This window comes from Hakea prostrata, chromosome 4 (assembly GCF_041222555.1).
Source record: "Hakea prostrata isolate BN-2017 chromosome 4, UWA_Hpros_2, whole genome shotgun sequence".
Lineage (NCBI taxonomy): Eukaryota > Viridiplantae > Streptophyta > Magnoliopsida > Proteales > Proteaceae > Hakea > Hakea prostrata.
The window spans coordinates 26,942,303-26,958,953 of NC_142603.1; the positions used below are offsets into that span (position 1 = coordinate 26,942,303).

The 16,651-nt window shown below is 38.1% G+C and overlaps 1 protein-coding gene across 1 annotated transcript in view; it reads left to right on the top strand.

Annotated features, from left to right (window-relative positions):
• The window catches only part of LOC149018619 (uncharacterized), a 34,725-nt gene extending 19,536 nt beyond the window's left edge, over window positions 1-15,189 (top strand). Inside the window, exons 11-14 of the mRNA XM_089153927.1 lie at window positions 7,304-7,454; window positions 11,820-11,985; window positions 12,342-12,411; window positions 12,493-15,189. Of these exons, the coding sequence (XP_089010053.1) occupies window positions 7,304-7,454; window positions 11,820-11,985; window positions 12,342-12,411; window positions 12,493-12,747 (642 nt within the window). The 3' untranslated portion in view covers window positions 12,748-15,189. The remainder of the gene's footprint in view (window positions 1-7,303; window positions 7,455-11,819; window positions 11,986-12,341; window positions 12,412-12,492) is intronic.
• The last annotated feature ends 1,462 nt before the right edge of the window (window positions 15,190-16,651 follow it).

Genomic DNA, 16,651 nt, shown 5'->3' on the forward strand with positions numbered 1-16,651 from the left:
TGATGATTCTTCTTTTGCTACTGCAGTGGAAATACATGTTGAGAAAACTAAAACTGAAATTACAGTATATGAAGAAAAAGGCTTTTTACTTTGATCTATTCCTCACCCCCACTCCCTGCACCCACAAAAAGAGTAAGGGTAATATCTGCATCATCCAAAGTTTGGAGCATCTTTCTTTTGTAGGCATCGTTTTAATAGCTAAATGGGATCTTTTATACAGAGTATATAGGAAGAGCATGTTATTTTCCATTTTTAATGCCCAAAATTGCACTAAAAAAGGTTGATTGATCTTGGTTCTCTTTCCATTTGATTGTTCACATTATTAATTTTATAATAGTTTATCCAACACATCATTGATAGTTAGACAGACTTAAGACTGATCAAATCCTATTGTCACATGCTCAGGATTTTGACTTGAAGTTACCATTTTGGATATCATTGTTTTTAAAGTTGTAAGCATATTGTCTGCCAACTGGGCCACCCAACTTCTCTTAACAGATCCATATAGATAAGTCACCTAGGGCTTATTTGGTGGCCATAAGCTCTGTATTGGATCATAATCTATTGGGCCTATTATTGCATGGATATACTTTGTAATTGGCTAATTTAGTGGGCCTAATGGGTAGAAAGTTGGAAGACAGGATTTGATTTATTAGTTTTGTTAGCCCTGCTTTGAGTCTATTTCCTCCATAATTTCAATTTCCCATGTCAGTTTAGGTTTACCTAATAGAAGGATTGGGCTTGGATTCTCCTTCTGAGTACAGGAGTCTATTTTTGGTTTCTATATAAGGTTGTAATAGTGACAAACAATTAACAAAAAAATTATATTAATTAAAACTTTAAAAGTAAGTATTTTGCTGCTCCTCTCTTTTTCTCTGGTGAAGATCTTTTCTTATGTTCGACCGAGGGTGGTGAGATCAGTGTTTGATCCAATTGAATCCTTATCGATGTAAAGCCTGGGAGCTTCATTGGTGGGATTTGTGTTTGATTCAATCAACCTATTTATGGTTTGGAGCCCGGGAGGTTTGGTTTAAAGCTTTCTTTCAAGTTCTTGAAGATCTCCTTTGATTCCAAGATTCAAGCTATTTCACTTTCAAGATTCAAGTTTAACAATATCAAGATTCACATTTTATTCAAGATCCTACTGAGCTGCTGCCCAAGAAACCCTACACTGCAAAAAGTTTGATGACCCAAAGCTAATATCCCACCCATTTCTTCAGAGTATCCCAAACATCTCCAGACATTATTCCTAAATTCCTAAATTCTTCATAAATGCATCCAACTATCTCAACCTTAATTTCCCAATAATCCTTAGGAAATATTCGAAGCCCAGATCTCCTGTTGCATCTACCAATCATCCATTCATTAAGAAACCTTTTCTAATAGATTCCAAATCCATAACCTAGCATAAGCAACATATCAGACCCTATCTCTAACCCAATTTTGACCTAAAACCTAATTTCAGCACATTCAATCTGCCTGTCCAGATTATCTTGGACTATGTGTGTCACACCCCACCTGAACAGCTAGGTTCAAGGCATTACTAGCATGCCACAATATCCAAGATCGCATAATTATAAGCCACATCTCACATCCACACCATAGATCTCAATGTCAATGGTATAAATAGAACCCAAATTCATTAGCAATTGGAAGAAAAGTAAATTTTACTAATTTAAATGATTAAGGTTCTTAGAAGCTAATATCTGATTGCTATGTATTTTCTTATTAATTTCAAAGCACCATTACATGGGGTCAAAAGCGAAAAGAATAATGTCTAGAATGTCTAGAATCAAGTAAAATAACTAGACCTCTATGCTCCAAAAGCACAATCAGCACACACAGTTCATATCGTATGTGTCTCTGCCTCTTGAGCCAACAAAGCATACTCCAGCGCTGGAGTATCAACTGCAACAGTCTTAAAAGAATGGTCCCTAAGGGGTAAGGTTTTCAACACAAGCTTAGTGGGAAGAGATGCAAGTACAATATAATCTCTAACTTTTCTGCAGCAATATGATTAAGCAAATAAGCATACAAGGCGATTGCACGAATAAATTGAAATAAACATACTACATGAAAATGCTTGTTACAATTATTGGAACATAAAACACACCTAGCAGGTAGTAACTTGGTCAATGTTGGTATACTAATCCTTAAGAGTGGATTAGGACGGCCTTAGTTCACAAAATGGATCCCCAGAAGTTAAAGGGTAGCCATGCTGGGAGTAGTCTGGCTCTAGTACTCACAACCCTCGATATAACTCTACTATTTCCCTTAGCCAGGATTCAGTCATTGGCTAGCTGATGTAAACCAAGTTTAAGGGTTTTAGAGGTTTAGGATAATGCCCTCACAATTGGGCTCACTCCAGGATCCTCTCTCTATGAACCGACAGTCTTATAGGAGATTTGTTGGAAGACTTAGGGTTTCAAGCAACTAAATAGTAGTCTAGAAGGTTTCGGCCAGGCTTTGACACAATGGGGGGAATGGGGTTTGAAGCTTGTATCCTTGCTGCACTTCAGTTTCAGGTCTGATAGTGGGTTTAGATTTAAGTTTCAGTGGTTGTAGGATTTGAGATGAAGACTGATAGGGTTCCGCTGCTGCTGCACTTTAATTCCAGAACTGGAAGTAGAAGTTAGGGCTTAGGGAATGCTGTTTAAGGCTTTGATTGGGCTTAGGAAGGAACTGTTGTTAGTGTTTTGTAATTTCAGGTTTAATTCTAATAAGTTTAGAGTCAGTCCTAGTTGGTCTAGGATATGTTTGAAGAGGCAGACTTGGGTGGGATTCTCGGATTAGGTTGGATTGAGATCGAGTGTAGGAGAAGGGTTGGAAAGCTAATCCAAAAAGGGAAAAGCGATTGGAGTTGGGGTTGGAGAGATATGGGAGTTCTACGTTGATGAGGGTTTAGGGTTTTGAAGGTTGAAGATGAATTGCAGAAAATTATAAATCTAACGGAGGAAGGGCCTTTGGTGGAATTAAAGGTAGGGATTGGGGAAGGGAAGGTCTACGGGTAGACCTAAGATAACCTTAAGAGAAGTGGTGAGAAAGGATATGCATAGCTTAGGCCTTGTATCTAGCATGGCTTCAAATAGAACTGATTGGAAGGCAAGAATCCATGTAGCCAACCCCATTTAGTTGGGACAAGGCTTATTGTTGTTGTTGTATAGGGGAAGGGAAGGGGTGCGATCCTTTGGGGAGAACAAGGGAGGGGATGCATTGGGGATCTAGGAATTCTAGGGAAGGGACTTCTGGGCAGGTTAGGAGAAGGATGAAAGGGCTAGGGAGGGGCTGGAGTGGGCTTGTTCTTACTTGAGGATGAATGGATGCTGCTGGGACTCAAAACACTTGGTGGAATTGAAGATGGCACACTTACCCACTGTGGCCCTCCCACAACGACCACGACTTGGTTTTCCTCCAAAATCAGATTTGCATTTGATAAGAACTCACAAATCGAATGCAAAACTAATATTATTTAATTGATAGAACAACGAAGAACAATGATAAACTGATTACAATGGTGCCAGTCACCCCCATAGCACATTGCTGCCCTTCAGCCTACGGCTGTCCAAACACTCACATAAATAATCCTCCTCTCCTCATAACATCTTACCCCTATTTATAACCCTTAATCAACCCTAATCTCTCTCTCTCTCTCTCTCTCTCTCTCTCTCTCTCTCTCTCTCTCTCTTAATGTAGCATAATACCGTGATCCTAAGGCCCTATTAGTATTCGATTCACCTTGTTAATTACAGAGATTGGAGCCTCAAAAAAAGCAAACACACTAAGACTTAAACTGTGAAATCCTACTTGACTTCAAAGTAACTTTCTAATTCTTAAGTGTGAGCCTGACTTGACTATAGACTCACACACAAACAATGACTGTCATATGTTACTCTAAAGTGATCCAATTTGGATTCCAAGAGTAGATATGGAGTCCTAATAAGAAGTAGACTTAAATTAGGGGATTCCAACACAACTGTGAATCAGACCTAGACAAAGTTTCTGCAATAACTCGCAAAATGCTAATTCAAATAATAAAACAAAAGTAGATCTAGGGTCCAGACCAACACACTGGACTCATCCAAACCTAAGACACCATGAAATTGGTGAAATTGCAAAAATACCCCTATATTTGAACAAAATTACTGGGGTTGCTGATAGGGCCGTAGGGTGTTGATAAACCCTTTGGTTCCTCATTAGGTGGTCCTGGATTTAGTTTTCACTTGCACTTTTTGTTTATGGTATAACTCATTATACTTAGAATCGGTAGCTCAACATGATCTCATGGAATTTGTGTACAGGAGTTGTTCAACGTCTAACCTTTTGTTGGTAAGGGTTGTAATATTGGATATATTCACTCAACCAATGCAATGATAGTTCACATGATATTTTGACCCATTACACTTTATGCATGTGTTCTGTACCGCATGCACTCTTGGAATAAGTGAAATAAAGAATTGTAATAAGCCCACCCTACTTTTGTTGGAACATCTACCTTAATCACATATATCATGTCTCATCATTATCACTACTATTTACAACTACACAATCAGAGTCGCATATCCCAAACCTAATGCAAGATGACCAATGAAAGAATAATAATGATGTAAGATAAATAAAATACCATAAAACTTTGCAAAACAAAACTAATCCCCACTCACCTACAGTTATGGTCACTGTTGTAGAAAAATCAAGCATCCACTATGGCCTCACAGTTAAGAGTTTTCAGACCTAAAGAAACATCACCCAACGTACCAAGGGGGCTGAGGAATAAAATCCTAAAAGCATAAGACCTAATACTTACACTTTGATGGTGTTAGAGATAATGAAAGATAATGAGAGATAAGATGATGTAACATGATAGAGGAGTCCCCATTTCGTGGTTTCCTTATTCGTTTAGGTTTTGGTCATTATTATCCTAATCTAAGTAAGTATCCTACTAAGCTTTAGGCTTAATTAGGTAACAATTAAAGTTATATTGAGTTATATTTCCTTTTGTAATTCTATTTCAGTTTATTATAAATATGTGCTTGCTGGTACTGTAGAACCATAGTTGTCAATGCGACGAGGCGATGCAAGGCGGTTTAGGCTAATTGAGGCGATGAGTCGACGAGGCACCCTCCGAGGCGCTTTTGAGGCGGTTTAGGCGTTTTAAGTGAAATTTTTAGTGTACATCTCATTCACTCTAAATCTATCATATCTTATACAATAAAAAAACTAATATCAGACTACCTCAAGTCATCCAACATACTGCAAACCACACATAATAGGTCCTAAATAAAAAGTCGCAAGAAGAAAGGAAGAGAAGAAGTTGCTTGTCACTGGCCACTGCTTGCCGGAGTGTCGTTGCGGGAATGGAAGAGAAGAAGAGAGAAAGAGATTAGGGATTAGAGTGAGAGTGAGAGTGTGAGACTTGAGTCGAGAACGTATTCTCTTTCAATTTTGTTTGTTTTTATTTTTATTTTAACATTTGATCACATGTAGCGTCATTATACATATGCATATAGGTTCAAACAATAGATACTTTACAATCGGAATCTAATAAGCTTTTCAATATGCCTTCGATTAGGCATCTTTCTCGTGATTTAAAAAAAGAAAGAAAAAAAGCGGACGCCTTATTGCCTAAAAATAAAGCGACGCCAATTTGAGGCGCTCCGAAGGAGCCCAGACGCCGAGGCGACGATTAAGCGACGCCTTGACAACTATGTGTAGAACACAGATTCTATCGCCCAGCCCTGTTCTCCAATTATTCTCTTTTCTTTGTCTCTCTACCTAGTATTGGCTTCAGATCTTGGGATTGTTTACAGATCGAAATCTATGTCACAAGTTTGGTACATAGATTCTGCCCCATTCTGCCCGAAAACCATAAAGTGTAGAAATAAGTAGATCCTGGATTCAATTTTATCCATTTTGGTTTTACTTAAACTAGGCTTCTAAAACAAACATCCCTGAAAATTCCAGAGTCAAAATTAACTTTTAGGTTGGGTTTCAGATTCCCTAAAGTACGATATCCATAATCATCGTATTTCTGTACATGGTAGTAAGATGATACAAGAACATATATTTACTAACTTCAATTTTTTTCTGACACATCCATGGTGTCATCTAGACTCAACTTCGGACATGTCTGAGAGTTTCAGATTGAAGTAATTTATAGAACTATAGTTATGAATTTTACAAAAAATTGGTTCAGGTTGTGATTCCAGTCGATGTAAGTGGCGAATCAAAGTTCCATGTGTTCTAGGGGATATACTCATTCTCCCACAATTTCAACAAAATCAGTCCACACCCAATAGGAGTTCAAATTCCAGCACTACTTTATTGAGTCAATCCTCACCCAAAGGGTCATTAAACAAGTAGAAAGAGAAAATGAACCCCATAATATCTCCCTTGATCTCATTCGATTTACAAGTATTGAAAGATCTAGAAAGCCAAACCATTACAAGCAACAGAGACCAAATCCTTGGTTTGGTTGTCCATCAAATAGTCGAGAAATGTCCCATAGTTCTCTAATGGGTGACATAATAGAGAAGAAAGAATGATAAAGAAGATAGGGGGAAGAAGGGAAATCTTAGAAGAATTTATCTTGAAGAAGAGGAAGAGAGAGAAGAACACTCACAAGAAAAAAAGAAGAAAAAGAAAAGAGGAGAGAAGGGGGGGGGGGCTGCAAACGCACAAAGCTCAAGCTTCAATTCATTTTTTCGATTCCATCCTCAATAAACTGATTACAAGTGTTTAAATAACAAAACAAACATACTTGATACGAAAACAACTATAATAGGACTCTTAGTAATTTAAAACTAACAAAAGACTGATCCTACTAGGACTCTTAAGAATTTAAAACTAACTAAAACATATCCTAGTTATCCTACCCAAATAAAAACTTTGATTACATGATTATCCCAATAATAAATAACAAAATTCCAAATTATCTCTACAACTCCCACGAAAACAGTTCCTATTTTATATCCTTGCAAGTTGGAGTTTGGGCCCACCAAATTTGAATCTATTTCCATTCAAGTTGGACTTGGGGCCCACCAAATATGAAAAATATCATCTAGGTTACTATTCATGCTACTGTAGCGTGAACAGTAACTTCTGGTTGTGCTGCATCATTCTCACTTCTAATGCTTTAATTTTTTTCATTCAATGTTGAGTTTTCTGGTGAAACATGGTGTAGAGTTTGCAACTATTAAAAATTTAACATCTTCAAGTGTACATGTCAGATCTTCAGGTGGTCCTCGTTATCCGAAAATGTTAAGTAGCCTTTTGTTTTGCTAAAAACGAGTGTTTATCTGTAATGCAGGTTGCTACAATTGCATGGTTTGAAGCTGACTCTGTATGTGGCAGTCACTCTATCACAATCCCTTTAGTGCTTGTTTTCCCTTATATGTGCCGTTTTTTCCAATGTCTTCGGCAATACAAGGATACTAGAGAAAAAACAGCCCTTTTGAATGGTAAGAGCTGATGGTCTCTTCTTTTTTCCCCAATTTATGTTGTATTCTTCTGTTTTTTTCCCCTTCTTCCTGTCATTATTTCTGTGAACTACGGCATGTATATTGTTAATAAATTGCCACAAAAATTGATTCTTGGTTTCTTTGGTTACCATGTAGTTCGGATGATTCCTTGAGAGAACTGGAATAAATTACATCATATGCATGCTTTCTCAAAAAGGCATATTTTTTCTTCGGTTTCTAATTTGTATGCTGCACAGTTGGTCAATTATTCTTCTTATGTAACTTAGCTGAAATATTGATGCTTTCTTGGTTTCTGAACTATTAGTGAAGGTGGTTACTTGCGGAAAGGTTTTAGCATCAAAATCTTCGTGTCAAAAATGCTTAAAATATTTTAGATAGCCTTGGTCATATGTTGATAAGGAGTAGAGGTTTCTGTATTTTGACCGAGCTTTTTGACCAAATCCAGTTTCACTCATTCATTTCATAAGAATTTGTATATCTTAACTTATATGAGCAAATTGTGTAGATATTGATTCCCATGCTGACAAAGTGTGAAATAAAAACCAGGAAGGTTCAGAATAAAGTACTTGGCCTTTGCAGGTGTTTCCTTCATTGTTTGGTTGAGCATTAAGTATTAGTTGTTAGAATTCTTGGTGTTCTCATGTCAAGATGCCGATTATGATTTTTTCCCCTGTTTTTTCTGGCTTATTCCTTTTTTTTTTCTTTCCCAGCTTCCATTTTAATTAATGTTAATGCTTGCTGCAACATGTTAAGACACCAAAGTGGAGGGGCACTGTAGGGACAGGCAAGTGTAGGGACATTTCTGCCCAGCCATGTGATGGACAGAAACAAAGGACAAGGACACGTGGCAGGGACTCATTGGGGAGCAGTTACTTTCTAGCTAGGAATCTTCAGATGGTATGGCTGAGGAGGAAATGGATTAGTTAGGGTATTTGGTTTGGGGTATATTAAGGGAAAGAGGGGAATAGAGAAGGTGGGAGAATTTTTTGTAAGGAAAACTGCAAGCAACACTCCTAGGTGACGGGAAGTTTTTGAAATGGTGGCAGCCATGGGGCAAGGGTTGAGTGCAGTTTGAGTCTGGTTTTGTGTTATAATATCAATCAGAGTGCATTTCCATTAATTTGTTCTTATTCATTTCATTCTTTGTCCATTGCTTGATTCTTTATCAAAGCAGCTGGGCCTGCATGCATATGGAGTGGTGTATTCTCGAGTTGTAACAGCATTTGGTACTAGGGACCATTATCTGGGTTCTTATCAATTAGTATCAGAGAGATCATGATCCCAGGGAAGTGATATGGCTACTGGATTGTATCTGCTTTCCAGTAAAGGGAGAGCATAGGAGTGGCTTACAGGTTGCTTTTTCTGTTGGGATCACAAGATCAAGTACTAGCATAGGTTGGGAGTTGCTCTTCAACACCTGGAAGGAGAAGGCTTGAGTGGGTCACCAGAGGCATCAGCTGGAGTTTGACTGGACAAGCTTCACAGAGGACCTGAAAATTGACTTTGGCAATGGGAAAGACATGAAACCAGGCTCGGTTTTGGACATCTACCCTACTGGAGTTGAAGCGAGTGGTAGTCAGGGTGAGTCAACTGGCTCCACTAAGAAATGGAATGGATTAGGGTTGGGAATAGTTGGCAGAAGATGTAAGCCGGCTGCTACAATTCCTGCTCGCCGGACTTGGGGAAGAAAGCTTGGAGGAGGCTCAATTACTCAAACTGTCCTTCATCAGTCAGTTCATGGGTTTGGCTCAAGTCCCAGAGTTCAAAGACTAAGACGTGCCAAGGTCAGGCTCATCGGAGCTCAAACGTTAATCAAATGCAGGAGTTAGAAGGTTGCTGCTGGTGGTCCATTTCGAAGGCCCAAGTTGATTTTTGCTACAAGCCTGGTTCGTATGACTCAGTCCAGCCATTCAACCCAGGCCCAAACTCAAACCAAAAGAAGATTGGCAGGCCCAACCTAGCTGTTGATTTAGTGCCCATGCAAGCAAGGGCGCGAAACAAATGGCCCATTTATTAAATCTTATGAACAGGGACATTTTCAGAAACCCCCTGTTCTCCATTGCATTGAGCAGTTCCGCGAACCAGAGCTAGAGACGTTGTTCACAAGCACAGTGAACAAGCCTCCAATGCCTCCTGCTAGGTTGATTCATTTCGTGAAGGGAAAGGGATGATAAGATAGTTGTGCTCGTGGTGACAATTACCGACAATAATAGGGTTTTCGAGGTCCCAGCTTTGAAGGTGGTTGCTCTGAGGTTCTGCGAGGATTTTGAACGTCGGAGAGTGCTTGACTTTCAACTAGCTTGCCCTTAGGCTCTTGGGCAGAAAACATTCTTCTAACTGGTCCTGACAATTCTGGTGAAGCAATGACAGTTCAGCAAGGCTCCTGGCGTGCGACATAGCCACACCAAATCCTATGTGCAGTCGAAGGGTAGGAAACTTGATTACTCAATTAGAGACTGCCTGAAAAATCCAAGACTGGGAGAGGGTTGCCGGCTGTCAGATCTTTTGATGATCAATATTTACTAGAGGGAGTCCCATGTGGTGCCATTGTGGTGCTTAAGATTTTCCTCTCCTTGGTCTCTTTGTGGTACTTTTTTGGTAAAAAGCAGCAATGAACTCCTGGAGATGTACTTTTGAATCCATCAACTTCGCATTTTGAGGCTTGCCAGCTTGTGCCAATGGACCATACAGCGTAACTATGTCAATATTGTTCACTGGATAGAAATTTTAGCATCTAAAGCCTTTGATTTGGAGAACCAGGTTTGAGGATGTCACCTTGGGGCCAAGATGAAACTGAAGGGGTGATGTATTGTTAAGACATTAAAGTGGAGGGGCATCGTAGAGACAGGCAAGTGTAGGGGATCATTTCCATCCAACCATGTTAGGGACAGAATGAAAGGACGGGGACACATGGCAGGGACTCATTAGGGGGCAGTTGCTTGCTGGGGATCTTCAGAGGCTATGGCTGAGGTGGGAAGGGGTTAGTTAGGATTTGTTTTTGTGCATTGGTTTTGAGGTATATTAAGGGAGGATGGGGAGATTGACAAATTGAACCCCACTTGGTTGGCAATAACAACGGAAACAAAAGAAATCTTCTCCTCTTGAGTGAACCTATTAGGAGACAAGCAAATAGAGATTCTTTGGGGTAATATATCAAACATGAAGTGGGAAAAATTTTATACTTGCAACTTTGCTGCAAAACACATCATGAACACATCCACACATTCACATCCACACCCCTAACATAATCAATTTTTAATGTGGAAATCTCCCCAGTGAAGAGGAAATAACCACAGGACTAGTCCATCCAAAAATCCACTATCAACAAATCAGTGGAAATGCAAGGGTCTTCTCTGAATGGAACTAACTGCAAACGACAACAATCATAAAAAATAACTATTCTTGGCATACGTCATCAACCATTTGAACTCTAGAAAAAATAAAACAAGAAAACTCAAATAGATCTCATCAAAACAGAGGCAATATTGACGTCCCAATCGTACTGAGTTGCAAGCCTCAAATGCACTATCCGTTGAAATTGAAGAGCAAGAAGTCCTAAACTTGCTGTCCAAAGATCATCTCAATTGGACAATGAATTATCACCCAATGAAGCACTTGATCAAAACTGGGTAGTACCTCTCCAAAATGGGAACCACTATTTTCTCTTCTCATTTTGATTTTTTCTTCTCCACTCTTTCTTCAACACCTATCAAAAATTAAACCCTATTGAGGAGTCCTAGAAAAAGAGACAAAAATACCCATCCACATGGGCTTCAACCATATGGGCCATCCTCCAAATGGAGGAAACCCCAAAACCAAGAAGGGAAAGAGGGGGAATAGAGAAGGGGAGAGAATTTTGTGCAAGGAAAAGGGCAAGCATAGTTTATAGGTGAGGGCTTAGCTGGGGAAGTTTCTGTAATAGCGGCAGCCATGGGGTTTGGGTAGAGTGTAGTTTCAGCCTGGTTTTGTGTTATTAATATCAATTAGAGTGCATTTCCATAATCTGTTAATTCATTTCATTCTCTGTTCATTGCTTGATTCATTAGTGAAGTAGCTGAGTCTGGAGGTGTTGTGGTGTATTCTTGAGTTGCAAGAGCATTTGGTACTAGAAGAAAGGTCTTTTTGCAGTGACCATTATCTGAGTTTTTATCATAACTGCATTGATTTCAAATATTTAGTTCCTCATTTACTTCCAATTTCCAAATGAATTACCAACTGTTGTTTTAGCCTTTCTGCATTTATGGGTTTTAATGACCCAGTCTCTGTTGAATATTTCTTTTGCCCTTGTTCATCTTTTGTTATGTTGCATATTTTGTTCTTGTAACTCATTTTTGTTTGTTTCAGCTTTAAAATATTCGACGGCAGTCCCTGTGATATTTCTTTCGGCTCTTAAATATCATGTCTTCCCTGATAGATGGACTAACATTTATCGGCCCCTGTGGCTTCTCTCAAGTGTCATTAACTCATTATATTCATTTTACTGGGATGTGACCCGAGATTGGGACCTGAGGTATGGAGATTGTTCTATTGCCCATTACTATAAATTACTTCTTACATGAAAATAATTTTCGTGCTGGATAAGATGATGTCAGTTTCCTGCTAGATATTTTGTCGGGGACATCCTATGTCAAAACCTAAATCTAGATATTGGAATTTATTTCAATGATGGGTAATGGTACATTCAAACTCTAAAGTAGGACTACAGTTACCCCTAGCCTGTTTTCTGAACTGAAGATTTTCCAAGCGTAGAAGTGGTAATTGAACTTTGCTTGTATGTGTTCAGTATTGTTGGGTACTTTGTTATCCATGTCAATTGTATAGGCTTTACTTGAGTATTCACCATCATTCATAAATTTCTTTTGGCAGTGGCTTCTCTCGGATTTTCAAGTTCAGCAAGCCACATATCTGCTCAACTTTGTTATATGGACATTCGTGGGTAAGGTTTTATGGATCAGTCTGTAAAATTAGCATGTTTTTGCTATGATTATATTATAAATGTGTTGATATGGAACTGCAGGTTTTCTTTTGGGTTATTGGAAGCAATTTGGTTCTCCGCTGTACCTGGACATACAAGCTTTCTGCTCATCTCCGTCACAATTACATCACTCTGTTCACAATCGCAGCTTTGGAAATTATCCGTCGCTTCCAATGGGTCTTTTTCCGTGTAGAGAACGAGTGGATTAAGATGATGAAGTCGAACATGGAACTTTCAATGACTGATGTCCCAAAGGAGGATGAGAGGTTGCTTGGCTCCACCAACCACACTGTATAGAACAAGCCTCACAGGTATTATGCCCCACAGCAGCATCATATTAAATTCATTTTGTAACTTTATACTCCATATTGCCATTTGATTGCCAATTTCAATTCAATCTTTAAAATTTCTTTTTTCTAAAAGGTCTATTAACCATCTTGGTGTTTACGATATTTCACTTGTGAAAAGCAGACTGGCTGTGTTTGGATGCTGAGATAAATAAAAACTAACCCCTTATTCACACTAAGTAGTGATTGATATATCGATAAATAAAACTCAACCTGTTCTTCAACGATTGACACAAGTTGTGCCCATATAATATTCAAGATTTCACTCTCAAGATCTCAAATAACTTATTTGCAAAAGAAGCAAGCTGGGATTGGGGGGACTGCAAATTCTCCATTTCCTGAAGGCTTTCTTAATCAAGATAAACAATCTGAAAATCTATCGATCAAGAGGTCACCACATGCTCAATAGTATTCTTCCCTGCTGCTGCTTCATTTGCAACTTAACCACTCAGGACCCTGAACTGAATGTCCAGCAGACTTCATAGACACCGGATGACCAGACTGCAGGTTCAACATGACTGTTGGGAACAAATAAAATAGTTGATTCTATGGGCAATTCCATCATTAGAATGGATGAGTTAAGAGATTCCTTGTGAGGAGTTCATCAATGTCTGGAGATTCTTCTGGCACCTCTTGTTTTTGTGAACAGTGATATTTTCTCAAGTATGCAGCATTCTATGCAGTCCTTTAGAAGCATCCATCCAGAAAGCAATTCAGTCAAATACAGAAAAGGTTCAAAGTACCTCCATTGGTGGGAAGAGAATTTAGGAGTACAACCTCAGTAAATTTTTGTATCAAGAAAGGTAAGTATCAATTCTCATATCCAAACTATGACATATTCAACTCCTATCACTATCATAGAGCAGACTGACTATAGCTGAGTCAGGAGGTGGAGTTCATTGACACTGGGAAACCGTTTGCTTGCATTATTACATATCTATGGTGTCTACAAAAAACTAGACATTCACAGGAAAACGTGTTTCCAGAATGCAGAGTGTGGAAGTGATATTAAATGGTTTTGCTTAATATGCATGGTGCAATTATTGGTCTTCTTTGACATATGATAGGTTTTGATGGAAGATTGAATTTCACTTTCAGAATGTAGCCAAAAACTCTAACCAGTCAGCAGGTTCAGTAATTAATTTCAGGGAGTTAGATTGAACTAGTTAGGGACAAGGCTTATTGTTGTTGTTGTAGATTGAACTAGTTACTTCTCTAAGAAATCAATTGCGTTTTTTTCCTTGAAAAGGAAGACCAGTAGATCACCATCATTTGTAAAGCTGGATCTAGAGTTGTCTCAGAAGAAAGCCTTCTACAAAAGAAAAACCAAGGACAGTACTTATCTGTTTGCTTTGTCTTTGTTTCCCTAGTTAATAGAACTAAAATGATTATATATGAACAAAAAATGCAATAATTTCACATTAAATGTTCAAAAACTCATAATGATTCTTCTACATTACTTGTTAGCTTTTCTCCCTCTACTAACTAGTCTGAGAAAAACCTGGTGAGAGATATCATCAAAGATAAGTAGTATCCAATAAAAGACATACACAAGAGATCCTGAATGATCCTCTTTATCTTCTAAAATTAATCTGCACCAGATAGATACTTTTCTATGAAAATAGAGCAGCTTGCTTGCTTAGTCCATGGAGTCAATGTAGCTCAGAGACTTGACATATTTAAACAAGTGTGTAAAACGGTACAGTATCAATAATTTGGTACAATGTAGAAATTTGGCACCTAACACTGAAATTGTACCGTATTGTTTTTGTATCCACATCTGTGATCTGGTAGCGTATCGATACAGTTTTGCTATGTAAATAATATGAAAATGGTATGAACGCGATACGGTATGGTATGAATGCGATACCGATACCGATACCGAAACGAATAGAAAATCCTTTCTAAAGATGTACAATACCCTTTTTTTTTTTTGAAGGGACAGCACGGTTTTTATATAGTTAGTTGGTTCCGGTACTGGAATGACACCTTCACATTTAATTATCAACTCTTGGGTTGGAAAAAATATACTCGGAGTACATATTTGAGGAAATTTAAACTTCCAAAGTGGAGATTTATGAAAGCTAAGAAGGTACACATAAACCATCAATTTACGCATGTTGTAGCCCGTAGGCCCTGATGTCTCACCATTCTAAAGCTTCTCCCCGTTATGATAAACTTTTAGTTCTTCATTTTCTCTTTTAAAACAACAATAATAAAATTTTGTGTTTGAGCCTGAAATTTTCACTGAACTAGAACTAAAGTGAATTTGATCAAGAAAACTCGATAACTCGTGAGTCAACTTAAAAAAAATTAGCAAAACAAATGTCATAAAATTCTGAAAATATTTTAATGTCATCACTTTTGGGGAGAACATATAGAGGTATACATAAAAACCCATATTTTTCATTATCATTTATTTAATTAATTAATTAATTAACTAATTTTATTGAGGTTTGAGGCCTTTACTTCCTTTTGAAGTGCTGCTGCAATCGAAGATTATCAGCTATCAGAATTGTTTTTATATATAGATGTTATGTGTGACTCGAATTCTTGTACCCGACTTAAAAGATTAACCTACATCAGCATATATTTTGGTAGGCGATTCAAATGGCCTGTTTTTTAAGATTTGATGGAACGCAAATCAGCTTGTTTAGTCAACTAAAACTCTATAAAGATATACTTAATGTTCTCCTACAGAGTCATTGTGAGATTTCAGGATTTTTGCCTTAGGGTTTTGGATCGATAAACATTTTGTAATGCCACTCAAGCAATTGGTGAGAGATCTCCATTAGAATCTCCTTCAAACTTGGTGAAATTTCTTCTTCAGCTATGGACATAGTACATCAAGCTGGTGTGTGAACGATACTAAATCTCTATGTCATCTAAATTCATTTCATTTTCTATTCGTGATTTATTAGTGTTCTTTTTTAAACCAGAGACCTGCATGAGAAACTTCTACCTGTTAGGCTGACTTAGTGGAATGGTAAACGAGATGGATCTCTAATTACAATATTTTTCACATTCTTTCACCATATATTTAGGAGGGAGCCCACTTCTGAGAATTGAGAACTGAGAAGGTAGCTTCTCGTCCTAAATAAATATATGATGGAGTATTGTGAGAAGAATCCCAAATGTCTATTCTCGTGGGTATGGACTATGGAGGGTCCCATGTAAGCACCCATGTCAAAGAAGATAAATGATACAACACAAGCATTAGACAGCTGCAGGGTTTTAATGGCCACATCAATGTGTTTTCACTATATTATTCGGAAACCATACAGATTTGATGGAGACAAATCATGTATTAATTTCCTCCCCAAATGGAATAAAAAGGTGTGGCCTTTCAAGACTTGTTTAATCCTTACTATAGTTTTCTTGTGACATTTACCTACCAGAGACAATCTCAGCTTGGATAGGATCACCAAGCTGGTTCTTACTTATCAATTCTAAAAGAGTTTCTGTGATCTGAATTATCATCAGCACTTGACAGCTCCTTTCCACATCTCTTTTACAAATGCTACCATCACTTTCATCCAAGCATGAAGCTTTCCGTGCCTCCAACGTAAATTTACCAGCTTTGTTTGATCATCATAATCTCAAAAGATAAAACTGAAATTGTCTTGGCATGGGCAACCCACCATTTCACATTGGGAGAGAGGTCTTGTGACAAACACATAAGACAGTTTTAGGCCACCAACTTAAGATACCATTCTTAAACTCTGACATTATCAATGACAGATACCTTTGTTAGGTAATAATCCAATTATTCAAATGATATAAACATTCTTTTGAGATAACTAATCAGCAATTTTGATGGTTACTAGGTTAAAGGAACTGTTAGAATATCCCTC